The 19,211-nt window shown below is 43.0% G+C and overlaps 1 protein-coding gene across 1 annotated transcript in view; it reads right to left on the minus strand.

The window, feature by feature from the left end:
* Nucleotides 1-17,403, minus strand: part of ELOVL6 (ELOVL fatty acid elongase 6) — a 131,515-nt gene extending 114,112 nt beyond the window's left edge. Inside the window, exon 1 of the mRNA XM_055587959.1 lies at nucleotides 17,321-17,403. Within this exon, the coding sequence (XP_055443934.1) occupies nucleotides 17,321-17,403 (83 nt within the window). The remainder of the gene's footprint in view (nucleotides 1-17,320) is intronic.
* Between the last annotated feature and the right edge of the window lie 1,808 nt (nucleotides 17,404-19,211).

Consider the following 19,211-nt stretch of genomic DNA (forward strand, 5'->3'; position numbering starts at 1 on the left):
AAACACTCTCTGACATACATCACAGCAGGATCCTCTATGACCCACCTCCAAGAAGATTGGAAATAAAAGCAAAAATAAACAAATGGGACCTAATTAAAAATTTCTGCACAACAAAGGAAACCATAAGCAAGGTGAAAAGACAGAATTCAGAATGGGAGAAAATAAGAGCAAATGAAGCAACTGACAAACAACTAATCTCAAAAATATACAAGCAACTCCTACAGCTCAATTCCAGAAAAACAAATGACCCAATCAAAAAATGGGCCAAAGAACTAAATAGACATTTCTCCAAAGAAGACATACAGATGGCTAACAAACACATGAAAAGATGCTCAACATCACTCATTATCAGAGAAATGCAAATCAAAACCACTATGAGGTACCATTTCATGCCAGTCAGAATGGCTGCGATCCAAAAGTCTACAAGCAATAAATGCTGGAGAGAGTGTGGAGAAAAGGGAACCCTCTTACACTGTTGGTGGGAATGCAAACTAGTACAGCCACTATGGAGAACAGTGTGGAGATTCCTTAAAAAACTGGGAATAGAACTGCCTTATGATCCAGCAATCCCACTGCTGGGCATACACACTGAGGAAACCAGAAGGGAAAGAGACACATGTACCCCAATGTTCATCGCAGCACTGTTTATAATAGCCAGGACATGGAAGCAACCTAGATGTCCATCAGCAGATGAATGGATAAGAAAGCTGTGGTACATATACACAATGGAGTATTACTCAGCCATTAAAAAGAATGCATTTGAATCAGTTCTAATGAGGTGGATGAAACTGGAGCCTATTATACAGAGTGAAGTAAGCCAGAAAGAAAAACACCAATACAGTATACTAACGCATATATATGGAATTTAGAAAGATGGTAACAATAACCTTGTATACGAGACAGCAAAAGAGACACTGATGTATAGAACAGTCTTTTGGACTCCGTGGGAGAGGGAGAGGGTGGGATGATTTGGGAGAATGGCATTGAAACATGTATAATATCATGTATGAAACGAGTCGCCAGTCCAGGTTCGATGCACGATACTGGATGCTTGGGGCTGGTGCACTGGGATGACCCAGAGGGATGGTATGGGGAGGGAGGAGGGAGGAGGGTTCAGGATGGGGAACACATGTATACCTGTGGCGGATTCATTTTGATATATGGCAAAACCAATACAATATTGTAAAGTTAAAAAATAAAATTAAATTAAATTAAAAAAATAATAAAAAGAGAAATGGAAAACTTCATTTATGGCATGGGTATTATAACCCAGGCTCTAGGTAAACATTTAAATAATTCCACCATCACAAGTCTGCCATAGACATGCCATGAGGATTTGTTGAAAGACAGAAAATAGGATGGAAGGCAGGCAGGTAGGCTGTTTGTTTCTGATGAAAGCAAAGATTTCCAAAAAATAATACTGTGCGTGAACTTTCTCTGAATTTAATTTTTCTAATGTTTATCCTAATCGTGGCAAATACATAAACTTGTGCAGCAGGTTTGGCCTTTTTTTCTGCACAAAGAGAACTGACTTCCAACTAGTTGGACAAGCAATACAGATTGTTTGCTTGCTGTCTGCAAACAATGCTAAATTAAAGGCAACCCTTTCCAACAGCCTCTCGGTGAAAGTGGATGTGAAGTAAAAGTGTGATTAAAACAACAGGGAACCTGTTTTAGCTGAAACATATGATGTTGTCATTTCAAAGGTCAAAATATTTAAGTATTGGCACTTGCGTATAGCTCATCCTAAATATGATTTGGGCTTATGAAAGAAAAGGGCACTTTTACCATTATGTTCCTACCTGATTTACATGTGTTTTTCTTCCCCCTCCCACCACTCCCCCCACCCCCCTCCACCATGCCTACTGAAGCTACTCCAAGCCCTAAGGCTGGTTTCCAAGTTGCCAATCTACGTGCACGTACCCAACCTCATTCCTCACAACAACCTCAAGTAAACCTCAGTCAGGCAGGGCTGAGTCTCCTTGCAGCCGCTACTGCTGCTGCTAAGTCGCTTCAGTCGTGTCTGACTCTGTGCGACCCCAGAGACGGCCGCCCACCAGGCTCCCCCGTCCCTGGGATTCTCCAGGCAAGAACACTGGAGTGGGTTGCCATTTCCTTCTCCAATGCATGAAAGTGGAAAGTGAAAGTGAAGTCACTCAGTCGTGTCTGACTCCTAGCGACCCCATGGACTGCAGCCTACCAGGCTCTTCCATCCATGGGATTTTCCATGCAAGAGTACTGGACTGGGGTGCCATTACCTTCTCCACCTTGCAGCTGCTGCTGCTTATCTAATTCTTCATTTTAATGTCACTGCAAGAAAGAGCAGGTGGGAATGAGTTCGGCTTGTCCAGCTCACAAAGACAAGGGAGGGCCACACTTTACCTGTTCTCCTCAACATGTGGGGCTGTAGTGGGTCGGGAGGTGCATGGGTTCCAGTCTTGGGAGATGGGCATGCTCAAGATTGAATCCCAAATCAGTCACTCACTCACTCTGGGGCAGAAGTGAGCCAATCATTTCTTTAAGACTCACTTTCCTCAACTATAAAGAAACAGTTACAGTGCATTCCTGCCCAGACTATCAGGGGAATTTATGAAATAAGGTATGTAGAAGTTACCAGGTAACATCTGCTTCAAAAAACCAAATATTTACCCATGCATTGGAGAGAAGCCAAGATGGATTTCCAAGGACAATCAACCCTACACTGTCTACCTGCACCCTTTGGTCCACCAGGGCAGGTGGAAGGGAGGGGTGGTCCTCTCTAAGCAAGGTGACCAACTAGGCTTTTCTACCTTCCTAATTAATTATCAACAAATGAGCCGCTTTTCAATATACCTGGCCACTTCCCCGTCAGTGACACAGAGTCCCATTACTCCTAGGACAGCTTAGCAACACAGCCTGGCTCAGAGCACAGCTTCCAGGATGATACCTCAGCATTATCCATTCCCCTGGAGACCGAATTCTAGCCTGCTAGTGAGATTAGGAAATGCCTTGGGCCACGTGAATCTGGGCCTTGTGCTGGTGTGTTCTTTGATATCATATCACTGACTTTCTTCAAACATTGCTCTAGTCTTTGGTCTAGGACATTGCCTTATCCTTACCTTATTGCCAAAATCATCTAAGTTTTTTGAGAAATAATTAGATACCTGGTTGCCCTCCTCTTTTCAGATATTAACTCTCTTAAATTCTGTGTTTGTACTTTTGGCCTGGCTAACAGAAAGCCCCTGAACACTGCCTCTTAATCTCGGCCCTCTGTATACAGTCATGGCTGGCATATCGGAGAACATGGGGTTGGTTTTCTCTTCTACCACCTTAAAAGTAAATGCCCAGTTCTCCTTTTTGTCAATCTACCTACAATAAAAGCTCTCAAGGTTCCTGCCTCTTAATAAAGTCTTTCTAAAGTCCCACTATAGTGATTTTCTTTTCTATGTTCTATAATTCCTATATTCCAGCACTTGAATATTTGCTCTGCTATATGACACCTACCTATATTTTCATGGACATTTGCCTTCCTGAATGGATTGTAATTCAAATAGATAGAGATATTTACAGAGGATCTAACACTCAGAGTTCATTGCCTTCTTCTCTCTCTTCTTGCCCATCTCCTGCATGCCACGCACACTCTGATCTCTTAGTAATTACCAGCTGGTTTGACCCAAGAACAGATGGATCAGCCTGGATGCACACAGCTGCTGAAGAGCAAGACCTCTACAAGTCTCTCCACTAGTAAAATATTAGGTGCATTGAGACAACTATTGGTTCCCTGGAGTAAAAACTTAACCCTCTTTTCAAAAGACAATCATAATTAGAATTTTGGTACATACACAATTAAAACTGTAACAAACTAACTGTACTAATTATGTATATGTATGTGTGCAATGTGTGTGTTTTACAAATTGGCCAGACTGTTTTGTAGGCAGGTAATTTTTCCCCGTAATATTATATGATGTACATTTTCTACCAAGATATATTTCTCAGTAATGTAACTTTAATGGGTATATAAGTATCTATAAAATTTTTCTGGGTTTTTTTTTGAGGGGGGGTGGGCAGGTAGAGGACCCTTCTATCAGACTATTCTTGACTATAATTGATCTTAGTCAAGTACATACAAGAAGATCACTGATATCAATTTTTAATAATAATTACATATATATACATATACTTATTTTGTAGAGTTATTTTCTTAGCCATAGAAGAACAGAATGCCTACCTCAATGTTTAAGGCTAACTTAATAGTCTGCACAAAACTTTTTGAGGCCTATGGTGTTGACAAATATCAGTCCAATTAAGGAAGTTCTTTCTTGTATTTTTGGTATAAAATTCTAGATTTAGTGCTTGATTCCAATTGGAAAGTCCAGTAAGGGAATTTTTTTTTAAGATTAATGTTCAGTAGAAATTCTGCCTTTGTATCGCTGTAAGACTACAACCCAGAATATGTGAACACAGAAGAGATTACCAAAAATAAATAAATGAAACTCTTCAAGAGTGAATAAGCATATTCTATAAGTATTTTTAGCTTAAGTGAGCATTATATTGCTGTAAATTATTGGAATAAGAGTCCCATCCAAAAGATATAACCATAATTATTACCAAAACTCCTATTTCATACAGTATACTTCCAGCGATCTGGACTTTCCTAAGAAAATGAATGAAGCCCACTCTGTCTCCCATCCCTACACTTTTAAAACACTGTCTTTGGAAATGGTTTCTGTGATTTTCCCAGTAAGTGCTGGGTTGCAGGCCAAAGTGGGAAACAGAGTGCAGCCCAGTGGGCGGACTCAGCCTACCAGGCTGTGAACCCATCTCTGAGGATGCCCAGCATCTGAACCCATTTCTGTAGGAGTCTTTGCAAGTTACTCATGTTCTTTGTACCTGGGGTTCCTCAGCTACAAAACAGGCCCCGTCACAAAGTGCATTTTGTAAAGTGGAGGCTTAGTTGAGTCAGTGTTCATAAAGTCCCTGTTAGACCTGGGATAGGCTCTCAATAACTGTTAGTTAACATTCTTGTTGGGCTTCCCAGATGGAACAGTGGTAAAGCATCTGCCTGCCAATGCAAGAGACAAGAGTTTGATCCCTGGGTCGGGAAGATCTCCTGGAGAAGGAAATGGCAACCCACTCCTCCAGTGTTCTTGCCTGGAAAATTCCATGGATAGAGGAGCCTGGTGGGCTACAATCCACGGAGCTGCAAAGAGGTGGACATGACTGAGCACACACACACACATAATACCCTTATTAAATGCCCAGAAGTCTTCAAATAAGCATTACTCACAAATTCTAGCAAACACAATTTAATCACTTTCCACAATTATAAATCCAATTGATAAGGATTAATTGTGTATGTTTGAGCACATGTATAGGTGTGTTTTCAATTACCCATCCTTCTCTCCCCAGTTCTCTCTGGATTCTCCCTTAGAAAACCCCGAGTTTTCTTTTGTCCCTTAATAAAATTTGTCCTTTAATAAAATTTCAAATCTCGAGCTTTTAAAGGCATGCTTTGTGATACAAATCTGAAAAGACAAGTTCTCTGTATGTATGAAGAGACGCCTTCTCAGCATTCTGTGAAAAAGTATTTTCACTGCTAAGCATAGCTGAGTGCTGCCATTATAAATCAGGGTTATCCAGGACAGCACAAATACTTGAACTCTGGATGTTACCTCTTATAGCAGAATACAGTTGATCCTCATTATTGCAAGTTCACCTACTCATTAGAATTTATTTCTCACCCCCGACACAGTGCTTCCATGGTCATTCAGGGTAATTCAGAGAGGTGAGTAATCTGAGTTGCCCAATGCCTGAGCTTCAGGCTTAGGTCAAACAAGGTCATGCTCTGCCTTCTTATTTCAACTCTCATATTGTAAATAAGTGTCCATTTTTCAGTCTACTTAGTGTCACATGTTGGAGAAGGCAATGGCACCCCACTCCAGTACTCTTGCCTAGAAAATCCCATGGACGGAGGAGCCTGGTGGGCTGCAGTCCATGGGGTCACTAAGAGTGACTTCATTTTCACTTTTCCCTTTCATGCATTGGAGAAGGAAATGGCAACCCACTCCAGTGTTCTTGCCTGGAGAATCCCAGGGACGGGGGAGCCTGGTGGCTTCCGTCTATGGGGTCACACAGAGTCGGACACAACTGAAGCGACTTAGCAGCAGCAGTGTCACATGTTCTACATTTTTGTGCTTTTTTGTTGGTGATTTCCCTGTTAAAAATGGCCCCCAGGGCTGAAATGCCATCTAACTAATGTTCCTAAATACAAGGCTGTGCTGTTTTACAGAGAAATTCATGTGTTCGATAACATTCTTTCAGGCATGAGTTATGGTGCTGTTGGCTGTGAGTTCAGTGTTCATGAATCAACTATACATAAATAAGGTGTAAAATAAGGTGTCTTTAAACAGAAACACTGGAGTAGGAAATGGCAACCCACTCCAATATTCTTGCTTGGAAAATTCCATGGACAGAGAGGAGCCTGGTGGGCTATAGTCCATGGGGTCACAAAGAGTCAGACATGACTGAACAAATGAGCATGCAAACAGAAACATATAAAACAAAGTTATGTGTTGACTGGTTGACAAAAATATGGCCAGAAGCTTGCAGGAACCTAACTGTATTTCTTCTAGGAACAGAATTTGCCAATTTAGTGTTTCTAGTGATGTTATAGAACATATCTAGTCAAGTAATGAGAATCAACTGTACCACCTATAAGGAAAGTGGACAGAGGGAGACAGTACTAATCCATACAAGAACTTTGTGGAGTATAATCCGGACTTCATATCGGTTGGTTAGTGATTACCTTCTCTTTTGTAACTAAGGACTCTGTAAGTCCATAAGTCTCTATAAGTCTTGTTACAGTGAGACAGGGGTTTCGTTGGTGGCTCAGAAGATGAAGAATCTGCCCACAGTGAAAGAGGACCAGGGTTTGATCCCTGGGTTGGGAAGATCCCCTGGAGAAGGGAATGGCAACTCACTCCAGTGTTCTTGCCTGGAAAATTCCATGGACAGACAACCTGGTAGGCTACAGTCCATGGGGTGGCAAAGAGTTGGACACAACTGAGCGACTAACACGGTGAGACAATGAACCTATGTTGCCTGGAATATGGGGAGTTTTCATCTGAACTTTATGTTACCTAGTGCAGAGGAGGTACACGAAAACTAACATTCACGGATCTCCCAAACCTGCTTTTCTTGAGATCCTAAGTACAAGAGGAAAAACAGCATTCAGAGCCATTCTGACTTTTCGTATGTTCATGTGATACCTTCCTGTACCTTCCTGTATCAGCCCTGTGCTGAGTCATCTGCAGGTCTGTGTAAGAAAGTAGAAAAAGCCCAACCTGCATAACCATAGTAGTGTGCTATTTCATCCACTGACCTCATCCGCTTATCACTGTATTCAAATAGCACCTCTGACCTGCTTCCCCGCCTCAACAACACATATTGCTGGGTGTGACTTAGTCAAGCCTGAGAATGAACACCAACAGAGAAAGGTGAACTCGCGCCTGACAAGGCTCAGGAGCAGGCCATCACAGAAGCAGGTAGATACAGTAAGGACGGTAAAAACCCAGATAGAACCTGAAACACTGATACCATTATTAAGCCACTGAATGACTACAAAGTTTTCCAATTGGAGCCACTCTTATATGAAACAACTAAAAGTTTTATGTTTTAAGCCACAGTTAATTATAATGCTGCTGCTGCTGCTGCTAAGTCGCTTCAGTCGTGTCTGGCTCTGTGCGACCCCATAGACAGCAGCCCACCAGGCTCCCCTGTCCCTGGGATTCTCCAGGCAAGAACACTGGAGTGGGTTGCCATTTCCTTCTCCAATGCATCAAAGTGAAAAGTGAAAGTGAAGTTGCTCAGTCATGTCCGACTCTTAGCGACCCCATGGACTGCATGCAGCCCACCAGGCTCCTCCATCCATGGGATTTTCCAGGCAAGAGTACTGGAGTGGGGTGCCATTGCCTTCTCCTAATTATAATGTTACTTGCAATTAAAAGCATCTTAACACTATTCCTTGATTGGTGGTTTGTTCTACACAGCAAACTGATGTTATTACCCAAAGAAGACATAATCCATGAAGAAAATAATCTGAAATATACTGCATATTTATTCTACTGGCCTATTAACCAGTGTAGTCTTTGCTCTTTTGAAAACAGTGACACATGTCTCCTCAAGCTTTTCCAATGTCAGCTAGAACAAACACTACATTAAAGAAACACAATTATCCCACTTAACAATTTGGTGAAGAAGTATTTAAGAATAGGGAAAAATGTTCCAACCTTTATCAAGAAAAAAAAGTCAGGTTACAGAAAAATAGGGTATGAACTCTATGAAAATATTCTTGCTAAAAATAAAGATGGATAAATGGAAAGAAAGATGTTTAAAAAGATTTACACCAAAATGTTTATCTAAAGGTAACTTTTACTCTATTTTTTCTTATGTTACCTAAATTTCTGACAATGTATAATTTCAAGTTACTTGCACCAGGCCTACCCACTGAATGAAGAAACTATAACTACAAAAGAAACTGAAGAAAAAAAAAAAGAAGCAGCTACAACTTAATAGGAGTTTATTCCCTTACAAAGTGTTTGTGACAATACATATCTCTATCAAGATGCATCCTAATACTTCTCTACATAAGATCTTAAGAAAAAAGTAAAGATTTTATGTATATCTCCTAATTCTAGGCCTCCATACGCATATAATTTGATGAAAACCAACACATACAAACTTCAGGAACTAGCGTGGAAATATTAAATCTTTAAACTCAGCTGAACTCATGAGAAAACAAGAGTATTATTTTCAGGTGAAAAAAAAGCAATTTAAGCCAACTACTGAAGACAATTGGCATGCTATTGATGGTCTGACCCAAGATCAATGAAAACACAGCTTATAGCAATACTTGGGTAAACTACTATATTCCAAATATTCTACACTTTGCATATCAACAAGGCATTTGGAGCTGTTATATTGTAACCTAGGAAAATAGTTTAAATCTATTAGAGCACATCTAGACAAGACAGACTATAAACATAAAAGAGACTATGTATTCTACTCACTAAGAAAAGTTTTATTCCGAAAGGAGTATACAACTGCACCACTTTTCGTTAGAATCTACGTTCCAGTGAGTCCCTTGGACAGCAAGGAGATCAAACCAGTCAATCATAAAGGAAATCGACCCTGAATATTCACTGGAAGAACTGAGGCTGAGGCTGAAGCTCTAATACTTTGGCTACTTGATGCAAACAGCTGACTCATTGGAGAAGACTCTGATGCTGAGTAAGATTGAGGGCAGGAGGAGAAGGGGATGACAGAGGATGAGATGGCTGGATAACATCACCGACTCAATGGACATGAGTGTGAGCAAACTCCGGGAGACAGTGAAGGACAGGGAAGCCTGGTGTGCTGCAGTCCATGGGGTTGCAAAGACTAAGACACAACTGAGCAACTGAACAAGAACAACATTTCAATGTGCAAAGGTAGGATGAGCATAATTCACCAGCTTGAGTCCCTATACCCTGTCCCTTCAGCACTGCTGGGGAAAAAAGAGGCTCTGGATACCAAATGTTTTGTGGGGAAGAAACAGTCTCCCCAAAACTCAGCTTTTTGTTCCTTAGCCAAGAGATAATTCACAAAAACACAGTAGAGTCTTTCTTCTTTTTTTTCGTCCAGCTTATTCTGTGCAGATTTCCATTGTGAGTGTGTTAGTCTCTCTATGTAATAATGCAAATTTAAAAAAGCAGCTCTCTGGTTTGCCTGAACTATCCACATAAATACCACCAATCCAAGCCTACATAGCAGCTGCAGGATGTTGACCATTTCTTATCTGCTAACGAGGGATAAGCATCAACATTGGCTCAATTAAAAAAGAATCCAATAATTAATAAAGATTTCTTTGTAAAAGTACCACAATATTCATATCATATGGCATTCAAATGAAAGCCTATTTTCAAGATAAAGTATAAATAGATATCAAGTGTTTAAAATATGTGAAAATTTTGTTTGAACATTTAAAAATTTATCCAAGTTTATAATGTGAAAATTTCTGTTTAAATGTTTTACAAAGTCAAGGACAATCATATAGCCCTCACCCTCTACCAGTTGGAACTATAACTACATACTCAGAGACTGTGCCAATCAGAACACTGTATACCTGATAGGCTGTAATTTTGGTATTAGACTCATAAACATGTTGCTCTAGAATATGAAATGATGAACAATTTCTTATGCTTTATTTTAGAGTAGTTGTCAAATTAAAAAAAGATTTTTTTTCTATGATAGGAAAAAAGTTGCCTTAAAAAATTACCTGAAAAGGAATGAAGGTACTTTTTCTTCTAATGTTACAGAAGTCATAAATGTTTAGCAAATTAAATTTTAAAATTTACTTCAAGAAATATTATTTTTTGAGGAAAATTAACACTCTTTTAGAAAAATCAAGTCTAATATACCTAACACATATTAAGTATGCAGTATTTTCCTTATAGTGATTATTTTCTTTTTTGGTCCTTTGGAATATTTCTAACCATATTTTTTGTTTTCTTGTTTCCAAAAAGAACACTTTAGTTGTCTGCAGTTTAAGTGCAGAACTTTTTCTAAATTTATAAAAGGTAAAACCAAAATCTCATCATTAATTCAATTACAGAAATTTTGTTACAAACTATATCCCATAGGGTTTGGAGCCATTCTCCTCCACCCTCTTCTCCCTGCTCCAGTAACCTTTTGTATGCTGACTGAGACCATACAAAGACTCTTATGGAAAAAGGAACACCAAGTCTTCCTAGACACAGCGAACTAAAAACAAAACATTACTTCTCATGTGCTCACATGGAAATCCCTGTCTCTCTCGTCTACGAGGAAATACAGAAGAAGCAAGTGTTCAAAGCAATGCCCCAAAGTGATTAGATCTCTGCAAGGCAATCCTGTGAAAAAATCTCTCAGCACTTAGTTCCCAACCAGATCCCTGGTTCTTCCTACCGGACCAGACACACCAGATTCTCTGGCTCCACACAGGCTGGTCTCTGGACTAGACTGGTCCTTTATACCCCTTATAACCTTCACTGCAGATAGTAACCAAATCCTTCCAGCGCCTCTAAATCAGACTCTGTCTCCCAGGCAATGGGCAGTGCTGGAGTATTTGTTAATGATATATCCAATGTACGTGTGCGCAGTCTATTTCCAGATGTCACAAGGTCCCTGAGCCAATTATCCTATTGTTTTTTGCTCTCCAGAGGCAGGTTTATGTTTAATCTTTTATTGCTGTTAGATTAGATGACTCTTGTCCCTGGGGGTCCTTTGCCCTATTAGATACATTCCTGAAACCCAGATGTAAAAGTTGTCATGTTCAAGTCAAACAAGTGTCTGTTATAACCTTCCCTTAAAGAGGCAGGACACTTTCCTACTAAAAAAAAAAATCAAACTGTATAATTTGGAATTGGAGAGAGAAATTTATTGTGACCTCAATCAACAGTATGTCTTACCTTTACTTTAATCTGATAAAGTATACATCTGAAATAAGAATGTGCATTTCTGTCCTCACAAAATGCTTTATGTTTGAAGGAAAGTTATGACCAACCTAGATAGCATATTAAAAAGCAGAGACATTACTTTGCCAACAAAGATCCGCCTAGTCAAGGCTATGGTTTTTCCAGTGGTCATGTATGGATGTGACAGTTGGATGGTGAAGAAAGCTAAGTGCCGAAGAAGTGATGCTTCTAAACTACGGTGTTGGAGAAGGCTCTTGAGAGTCCCTTGGACTGCAAGGAGATCCAACCAGTCCATCCTAAAGGAGATCAGTTCTGGGTGTTCACTGGAACGACTGATGCTAAAGCTGAAACTCCAGTACTTTGGCCACCTGATGGGAAGAACTGACTCATTTGAAAAGACCCTGATGCTGGGAAAGATTGAGGGCAGGAGAAGGGGACAAGAGAGGATGAGATGGCTGGAGGGCATCACTGACTCGATGTACATGAGTTTGGGTGAACTCCAGGAGTTGGTGATGGACAGGGAGGCCTGGCGTGCTGTAATTCATGGGGTCGCAAAGAGTTGGACACGACTGAGTGACTAAACTGAACTGAACATTAAAAGCACCAAGGAGTTTTGTCTAGACCACAAAATTTAACTTCCAATTTAACAAAAGGCCTATGTAAACATTTTATCACTATATTCATATTTATTACTAATGTGAATATAGAGACAGATAATCATAAAACAATTTGCATGATTCCTGGAAACCCTAGAGAAACCAGACTGCATGAATATACATCACATAAAAGTTCAGATTAAAGTTCTTATACAATATTATTTGCTAGGATCACAACAGAGATTGCAATTTTTCTCTGTATACATTTTCTCAGTGTTCTCATTCTTAACCTAGTGCATAAGAGGCCAACATCTCAAGTGCTTTCTAAAGTTTATTGAATAAATGTTGAGTTCCTCACACTTAGGATTTTCAATTTTAAGGCTAATATGAACTGTGATTCTCCAAACTAAATGGCAAAAACACACTGGGTACAGTGTGGACACAGTCGTTTCCTAGACAGCTGACCACATTTGTATTGATTAAATGAGACACTGTGGCCTTTTCTGTCTTATGACCACAGACGGTACTGTTTTCCAGCCACTTTTCTTACAAAAACATACAAGTCACAAGGAGGATTTTATAGATCAATGCAAAACAATTGTCACTACAGGAAAAATAGCCTGCATTACAAAGTGTGATAGACATTAGATGCTATATTTTGAGTAAAAATCTAACACAGGCTTATAATACTTTTATGTTTTTTCATATTGAAATTGCATGTTACCTTCCAAATCTCACATCTAAGAAAAAACAAAAAGATGTGCAATTTCTTTTTAACAGTGTTTAATTTTTTCCTTAGTAAAAACCAATCTGTAGATAGTTTCCTTAGCCAGACAGTATTTACTTCTAAAAATCCCCACACTATCTTATAGACCTCAAACACAGCATACAAAATACAAAAACAATAAAATCTTTATAACCATTACCACGGGTGGAAAGAAGGTCAGAAAAATATACAAAGCAGTGAAAGGCTGGGTGTGAAGGATGCCAAAGGGGAGCGGGGGAGGGTTTCGTGAGGTTCTAGGCAAATCCTGTGATGACGTCACCTCACATACATAATGCTCCAGCAGTCAGCACAGGCCTCCTGCTTTCTTATTGGTGAACACCGTGTCAGCCGACATCAGAAGATAATCATCATTGGTCAGACAATTACAACCGAAGCAACTAGCATCCACCGCTGCTAGCTCAGACCTGGCAGGCTGCTGAAAGAGAAGGCAGAGCGAGCCCAGCTGCCCTTCTCAGTCAGTGAATTTTACGTCACCTTACCAATCCCTAGGCGATTTTAGCCCCTTCCCTGCAGACCCAATAAATGAAGTCAGCTATTTGTGAAAATAACAGGTAAAGGCCAGACATCTCATAAAAGAACAAAACGCCTCTATTTTCAATGCTGTAAAACCACAAGGGCTTTTCAGTGTCAAATCAGAACTTAAAAATGTTGTTAAGCTAAAAACAGGTACTTTCCTCTGTCTCATGCAATATACTCTCATTTACCAGATAATATTACCCAGGATATTTTTTAACTGACATATAAAGATGCGGCTCAGGGTGATTCTCCAAGGCATATTTATTACTCTGCATTTTCCCATAGTTTTTCTAATGTATTATATGTGAAACTATTTGCTAGAAAAGTAAAATGGTCTATAGTATTTATCCCATGTCTAAAACAATGAATACAGGGTTAATCATTGTTTGAGCAACAATAAACTTGATAAATTTGCCTCAGTTCAACTCTTTATAAAAACACCACTCCAAAATAAGGGTCCCATTACATTAATATGTAATAAAGTAATGAATACAGATTATAGGATAAGTTTAATAAAGGCCTTCTTAAATCATATTCAAAGTGCAGACAGCACCCTGACAAAACAACACTCCTGACCTTCCTTGCAATTCTTCAAAACACAGTGAGTGCAGCTTAATCTTTGAGAGATAAGTTATAACTTAATTCTGTAAACTGAGTTTTATTTGAGGCTATGTCTAGGGAATTTTTAAGGACAACTGAAAATAATTTGTCAAAAAAATACAGTAGAAACTTCACAACATTGTTTTTCCTCCAGAAGCTATTTCAAGTCATCTGTAGTTAATGAGTCTGACAAATGCAAGACTTTGTGCTTCCTAAACTTTCCCTCTCCTCAAGAGGGTGTGAGCCTTGGTTAACAAGGGAAATGAAAAGGAAAACCTTCATTTTCTTATATACCTAGTTCAAGACTTTTTGGCTGTTGACATTTTGGGAGAGGTCTATAAAATGGGCACCCAAGGATACTGGGAGAAATGCATACACTCTGGGATAAAAAAAGGAAGCAAGACAATTAGGGTCAAAGAGAGAAAAAGTCAGGAAGGGGAACTCCTAATATATGACTATGGCATAGTATTCAAAACTCAAGGGAAGGCCAAGTCTGCTAAGGTTCAGGTAGCAGTGCTGGCAATAAAATAGACATCCATCATCACTTTAACTCACTAGTTAAGACTTTTCCCAGGTATCTGCCCTGTACAATGCATTCTTCAAGATGCATTCAAGAGTGGAATGAGAAACACGCCCTGAAGAGATGATGGTCTAGTAGGAGGCACAGTGTGTGTTAGTCACTCAGCCGTGTCCGACTCTCTGTGACCCCATAGCCTGCAGCCTGCCAGGCTCCTCTGGTCATGGAATTCTCCAGGCAAGAATACTGGAGTGGGTTGCCATTTCCTTCTCCTAGGAGGCACAGACATTCATCTAAATACTTACGCATATGAATAAAAGCTAGGAAAGATACTGCCAGATGAAATGTACAGAAAAAGAGCTAAGAGTGGTAAGAGTCCAACAGGCGAAGATAAATTGGTGCATTTTTTCCCCTTTTCAATCCCCAGAGGGTTATGCCCTGTTTGATTCGGGTGTATTGGTGTATTGGTCAATAGAGAAAGTGAAAGTGAAGTCGCTCAGTCGTGCCTGACTCTTCGGGACCCCATGGATAATAGCCTGCACCAAGCTCCTCCGTCCATGGGATTTTCAAGGCAAGAGTACTGGAGTGGGTTGCCATTTCCTTCTCCAGGGAATCTTCCCAACCCAGGGATCAAACCCAGGTCTCTCACATTGTAGACAGACGCTTTACGGTCTGATCCACCAGCGAAGTCCAATAGAGAAAGAGGCGGGAAATAGTACCAGGAGGTGGTGGAACCACAGAAAGTGGCCCCAGAGAAAAGGCAACAAGTGAGTAGGAGGAGTATCCACCGAGGAGGTGCAAGGAGAGGGGCTAGCCCACAGTGAGCTCGAGCAGCCGGCCCGAGGGTAGGCCAGTTCCGGAGGGGCAGGTTCAACAAGGGTGCAGCAAGTTGAAGACTGGTCAGATATTAGGAAACACAGAGAGCGCAGGGCCGATGGGACGGGAAGATGGACTGAGCGGTGTGACAAGACACCACGATGAACAGTCGCAAAGAAGACCTTCGCCTTCTGCTGGTCCGCCGCGCGGCTCCCGGGGCCACCGCCCTCGCCCGGTCTTCAGCACTACCCCCTACGCAGGAGGAGGAAGTGCCTGGAGAGAGGTCCCTTTGGTGGGGCCCGAGGGAGGCTTGGCTTCCCTAAGCGCTGAGGCCTTAATTGTCTAAACTCCTACGGGATCGAGCCTCCCGGTGCACAACCGTCTTCCGGACCCACCCTCGGCGCCTCCGCCCTCGGAGGCCCAGGAGGGGCCTCGGCCCAGAGCGCTGCCGCACTTCCCAGCCTGCCGAGCGAATCGCGTGGCCCTCCTGGCTTCCGGCTGTAGCCCTCCGGCCCCCGCGCCCGAGGAAGCCCCCAGCCACGCCGCAGCAAGTGTGAGCGCGCCAGGCCGCGCGCCGCGCCCGCCCCAACCGGCCCGGCCCCGCCGGCGCGCACGGCGCACGGGGCGGGCCCAGCCTGAGACCACAAATGGCCAGCTGGTCCCCGGCGGGCCGGCGGCGAGGGAGAAGGCGGGAGCGGCGGCCGAACCTCCAGAGGAGAAGACGTTGAGCCCCCATTCCCGGGTTCCGGCGCAGAGCACCCACCCGCCCCAGCCTCCAGGCGCGCTAGCGTCTCCGGTTTCCCATTGATGAGCTGGGGGAGGGAAGGCAGGTCGTGAGGGTGCTGGGGGCACGCGCTAGCGCACGCGGCAGGCGGAATCCCCCACCTTCCCAGAGCCCCCTCGGCCCGACCCTCTCCAACAGTACCTGGGAGGCTGCCAGCAGCTGCCTAGCTGGGGGTTGCCTTGGGCTTTCTTTTTACTGATCGTCAGACACGGGGTTAAGGGGGGGGGGGGGGGGTTGGTTAGAGAATGTCTGCCACAGCAGCTCCGTCTACAAGCTAGAAGCGAGATGAACATACACACCCTCCCCTGTTAAATATTGCAAGGTGACACGGGATCGCTTCCCACACGGGGATTTCCAGAAGGACTGGCGGAGGGAACACAGTTAACAAGAAAAGATGCTTTCCCGGGTTAGAAGTTGTGTAGGGAACACTCCCCACCCCCAAGGACTCTGCGGACCCAGGGGTTTATAATCTGTGTCTCAACTCCAATCAGCAGCTTCCCACTAAATTAGAATCGAGTGTGTCCAAAAGGCGTTTCCGTAAAACAAACTTAATAATGGCGTGGCTCCACTCGCTCGGGTTCATTCATTTTTATTACTGTTTTCATTGTCCCCTCCTCCCCCACTCCCCGCCTCCGTCTCTTCATGAAACTGGAAAGGGATCTGCATAGGGAAAAAGGGTCCAGGAAAGGAGGACTCTGGCTGGGGAGCAGCAAGGAGGAAGACAGTGAAGTAGGAGAGCTGCAAGGAGAAAGGAAGGGCAGACAGGAGGGATGGGGAAAGGGCGAGGACCAGAGAGCAGAGGACGGCGGATGGGAAAGGGTTAAACAGAGCCGGAGACCAGGTCCTCCCTCCACTGCCTTTCACACTGTTCGCAGGAGGCCAAGCAAGAAACCCCAAATCTAGAGGGAAACCAGGAGTAGCTCAGGTAGGGTCTGTGGCGTCTCTCCCGCCTTCCCTGTCGCACTCTATGTACACATGTATGTTCTATGTTATATAATCTATGTTAAAGATGCATGTGTAGCCACGGTTCACCCAGGGGCACCCACAGACTCACGCGCTTCATGCAGTTCCAAGGTCTCCTGCACCGGGGAGACCCGGGAACTCAGCGATCCGCTCCCGCTACCCGCGGTTCCTCGCTCCATTCACGCCCCGGAAAGGGAGTACCGACATTAAGGCACACCGGGAAAACGCGCGGGGCTCCTGGGGACAGTATCACACGAAAGCATCACCTACCAGTTTTCCTGCATCCACTGGATGGCTTCATTCTCGTTGAACTGCTTTTCGAATTCATATTCTTGTAAAGTCAACACTGACATGTTCACTGGGGCTGATCTTCGGAGTCGCTACGTGTTCTCTACACAAAATAAAATAATCTGTAAAGCGCTAGATTTCGAGTGCTCTCCAGTCTGTTTCCCCCACCCACCCCCCAAGGTCTTCCCCTCGCCGGTCGATCTCCGGCAACCGGTTTCCCCCAGCCTTTCTCAGCTACAGTCGGGGTTGAGCATTGCCTGTGCCTCTGCTCCCAGCTCCTCTCTCCCGGACTCTCCTCCTCCCGGCGTCCGCATCCACCGTAGGAGGAAATGAATGCCTTGAGGTCTTAGTGCCCGCACGTTTGTCCATCACCCTTTTTACTTGTCTATGGGGAATCTCCTCCCCCTCGTGCGATCCGACAAATCTTAACCCTTTGCGAGAGAGAGCGAGACCTCTCTAGCCCCGGGGGCAGTTTTGTTTATGCAAAGGTGACTAGGGGAGAGAAGGAAGGGCTAGGAGGGGGAGGAAGTAGCTTTGAGGTCATCTACAACGCCCTGTCCAGACCTCGTGGGCCGCCTCGCCTGGCCTTTGAATGAAGTTTCTGAAAACCAAGCGAAGCCCCAGGGCGAAAATAGCACGTAGGCTATAAGTAAATAATAAAACCTGCCCGCTTCCTCGTCAACAATTTCAGGCAAATTTGCGCTGAGATGCCACGTGAAACGAACGCATTTTCTGCCTCCTTGCCCCTGCCGCACCGTCCAGGTCACTCACCGCCGAGCTCTGGCTTTGACTCAAGGTAACTTGGGGCCCGGTCTGCGGAGCCCCCCAGTCACGTGCCCACTGGGGATGCTGAGGGCGAAGGTGGCAGAAAGTCGAGAGTGACTAGAAGCCAGAAGAGGAGGGAGGTTAGGTGGAGGGTTTGGATATGGGAAAGGGTAGAGAGATAGTGAACTGAAACAAAGGGGGTAAGGAAGTTTGCAGATGGGAGAACTGGACCAACTGGTCCAATGCAAAAACTGTTTGCATGCATAAGAAATTCGCTCTATTTATTTTACGGGTGTAGGTAGAAGAGAATCACCTTTGAGGAGAGGGCTAAATGTACCATTGACCCCTACTGACCTCCCAGTCTCACACCAATGTTTTAATATCAGTTTCCATATACACCCTCTTTCTTTTCTCAGAGGGAAAGTATTTTTTACCCTGTCCCTCCCTCCACTCATTCCCCACAAATTAAGAAAAGTGAAATGGAACATCCAGGCATCTAATAATATACGCATGTAATTGTAAGCTTAAAATATAATAAGAATAACGAACCTATGCTTTAAAAATTAGGTGGACATTAGGACCAGGAAGAAAATTCTCTTACTCTGCACCTCCCCACCTCCAAGGCAGTCCAAAGAAGATATTTTCATTTAAAGTCGAGTGCCTCAAACCACTGAAAACTGGAAACTGTGAGAAGCATCTCTTTAAATAAGGAGAGTATAATAAAAAGTTAAGAGTGTTTTGTTTTTTTTTAATCCACCTGATCTGCCTCTTGAGAAATTTGTATGCAGGTCAGGAAGCAACAGTTAGAACTGGACATGGAACAACAGATTGGTTCCAAATAGGAAAAGGAGTACGTCAAGGCTGTATATTGTTACCCTGTTTATTTAACTTCTATGCAGAGTACATCATGAGAAACGCTGGACTGGAAGAAACACAAGCTGGAATCAAGATTGCCAGGAGAAATATCAATAACCTCAGATATGCAGATGACACCACCCTTATGGCAGAAAGTGAAGAGGAACTAAAAAGCCTCTTGATCAAAGTGAAAGAGGAGAGTGAAAAAGTTGGCTTAAAGCTCAACATTCAGAAAATGAAGATCATGGCATCC

This window comes from Bubalus kerabau, chromosome 7 (assembly GCF_029407905.1).
Source record: "Bubalus kerabau isolate K-KA32 ecotype Philippines breed swamp buffalo chromosome 7, PCC_UOA_SB_1v2, whole genome shotgun sequence".
Lineage (NCBI taxonomy): Eukaryota > Metazoa > Chordata > Mammalia > Artiodactyla > Bovidae > Bubalus > Bubalus kerabau.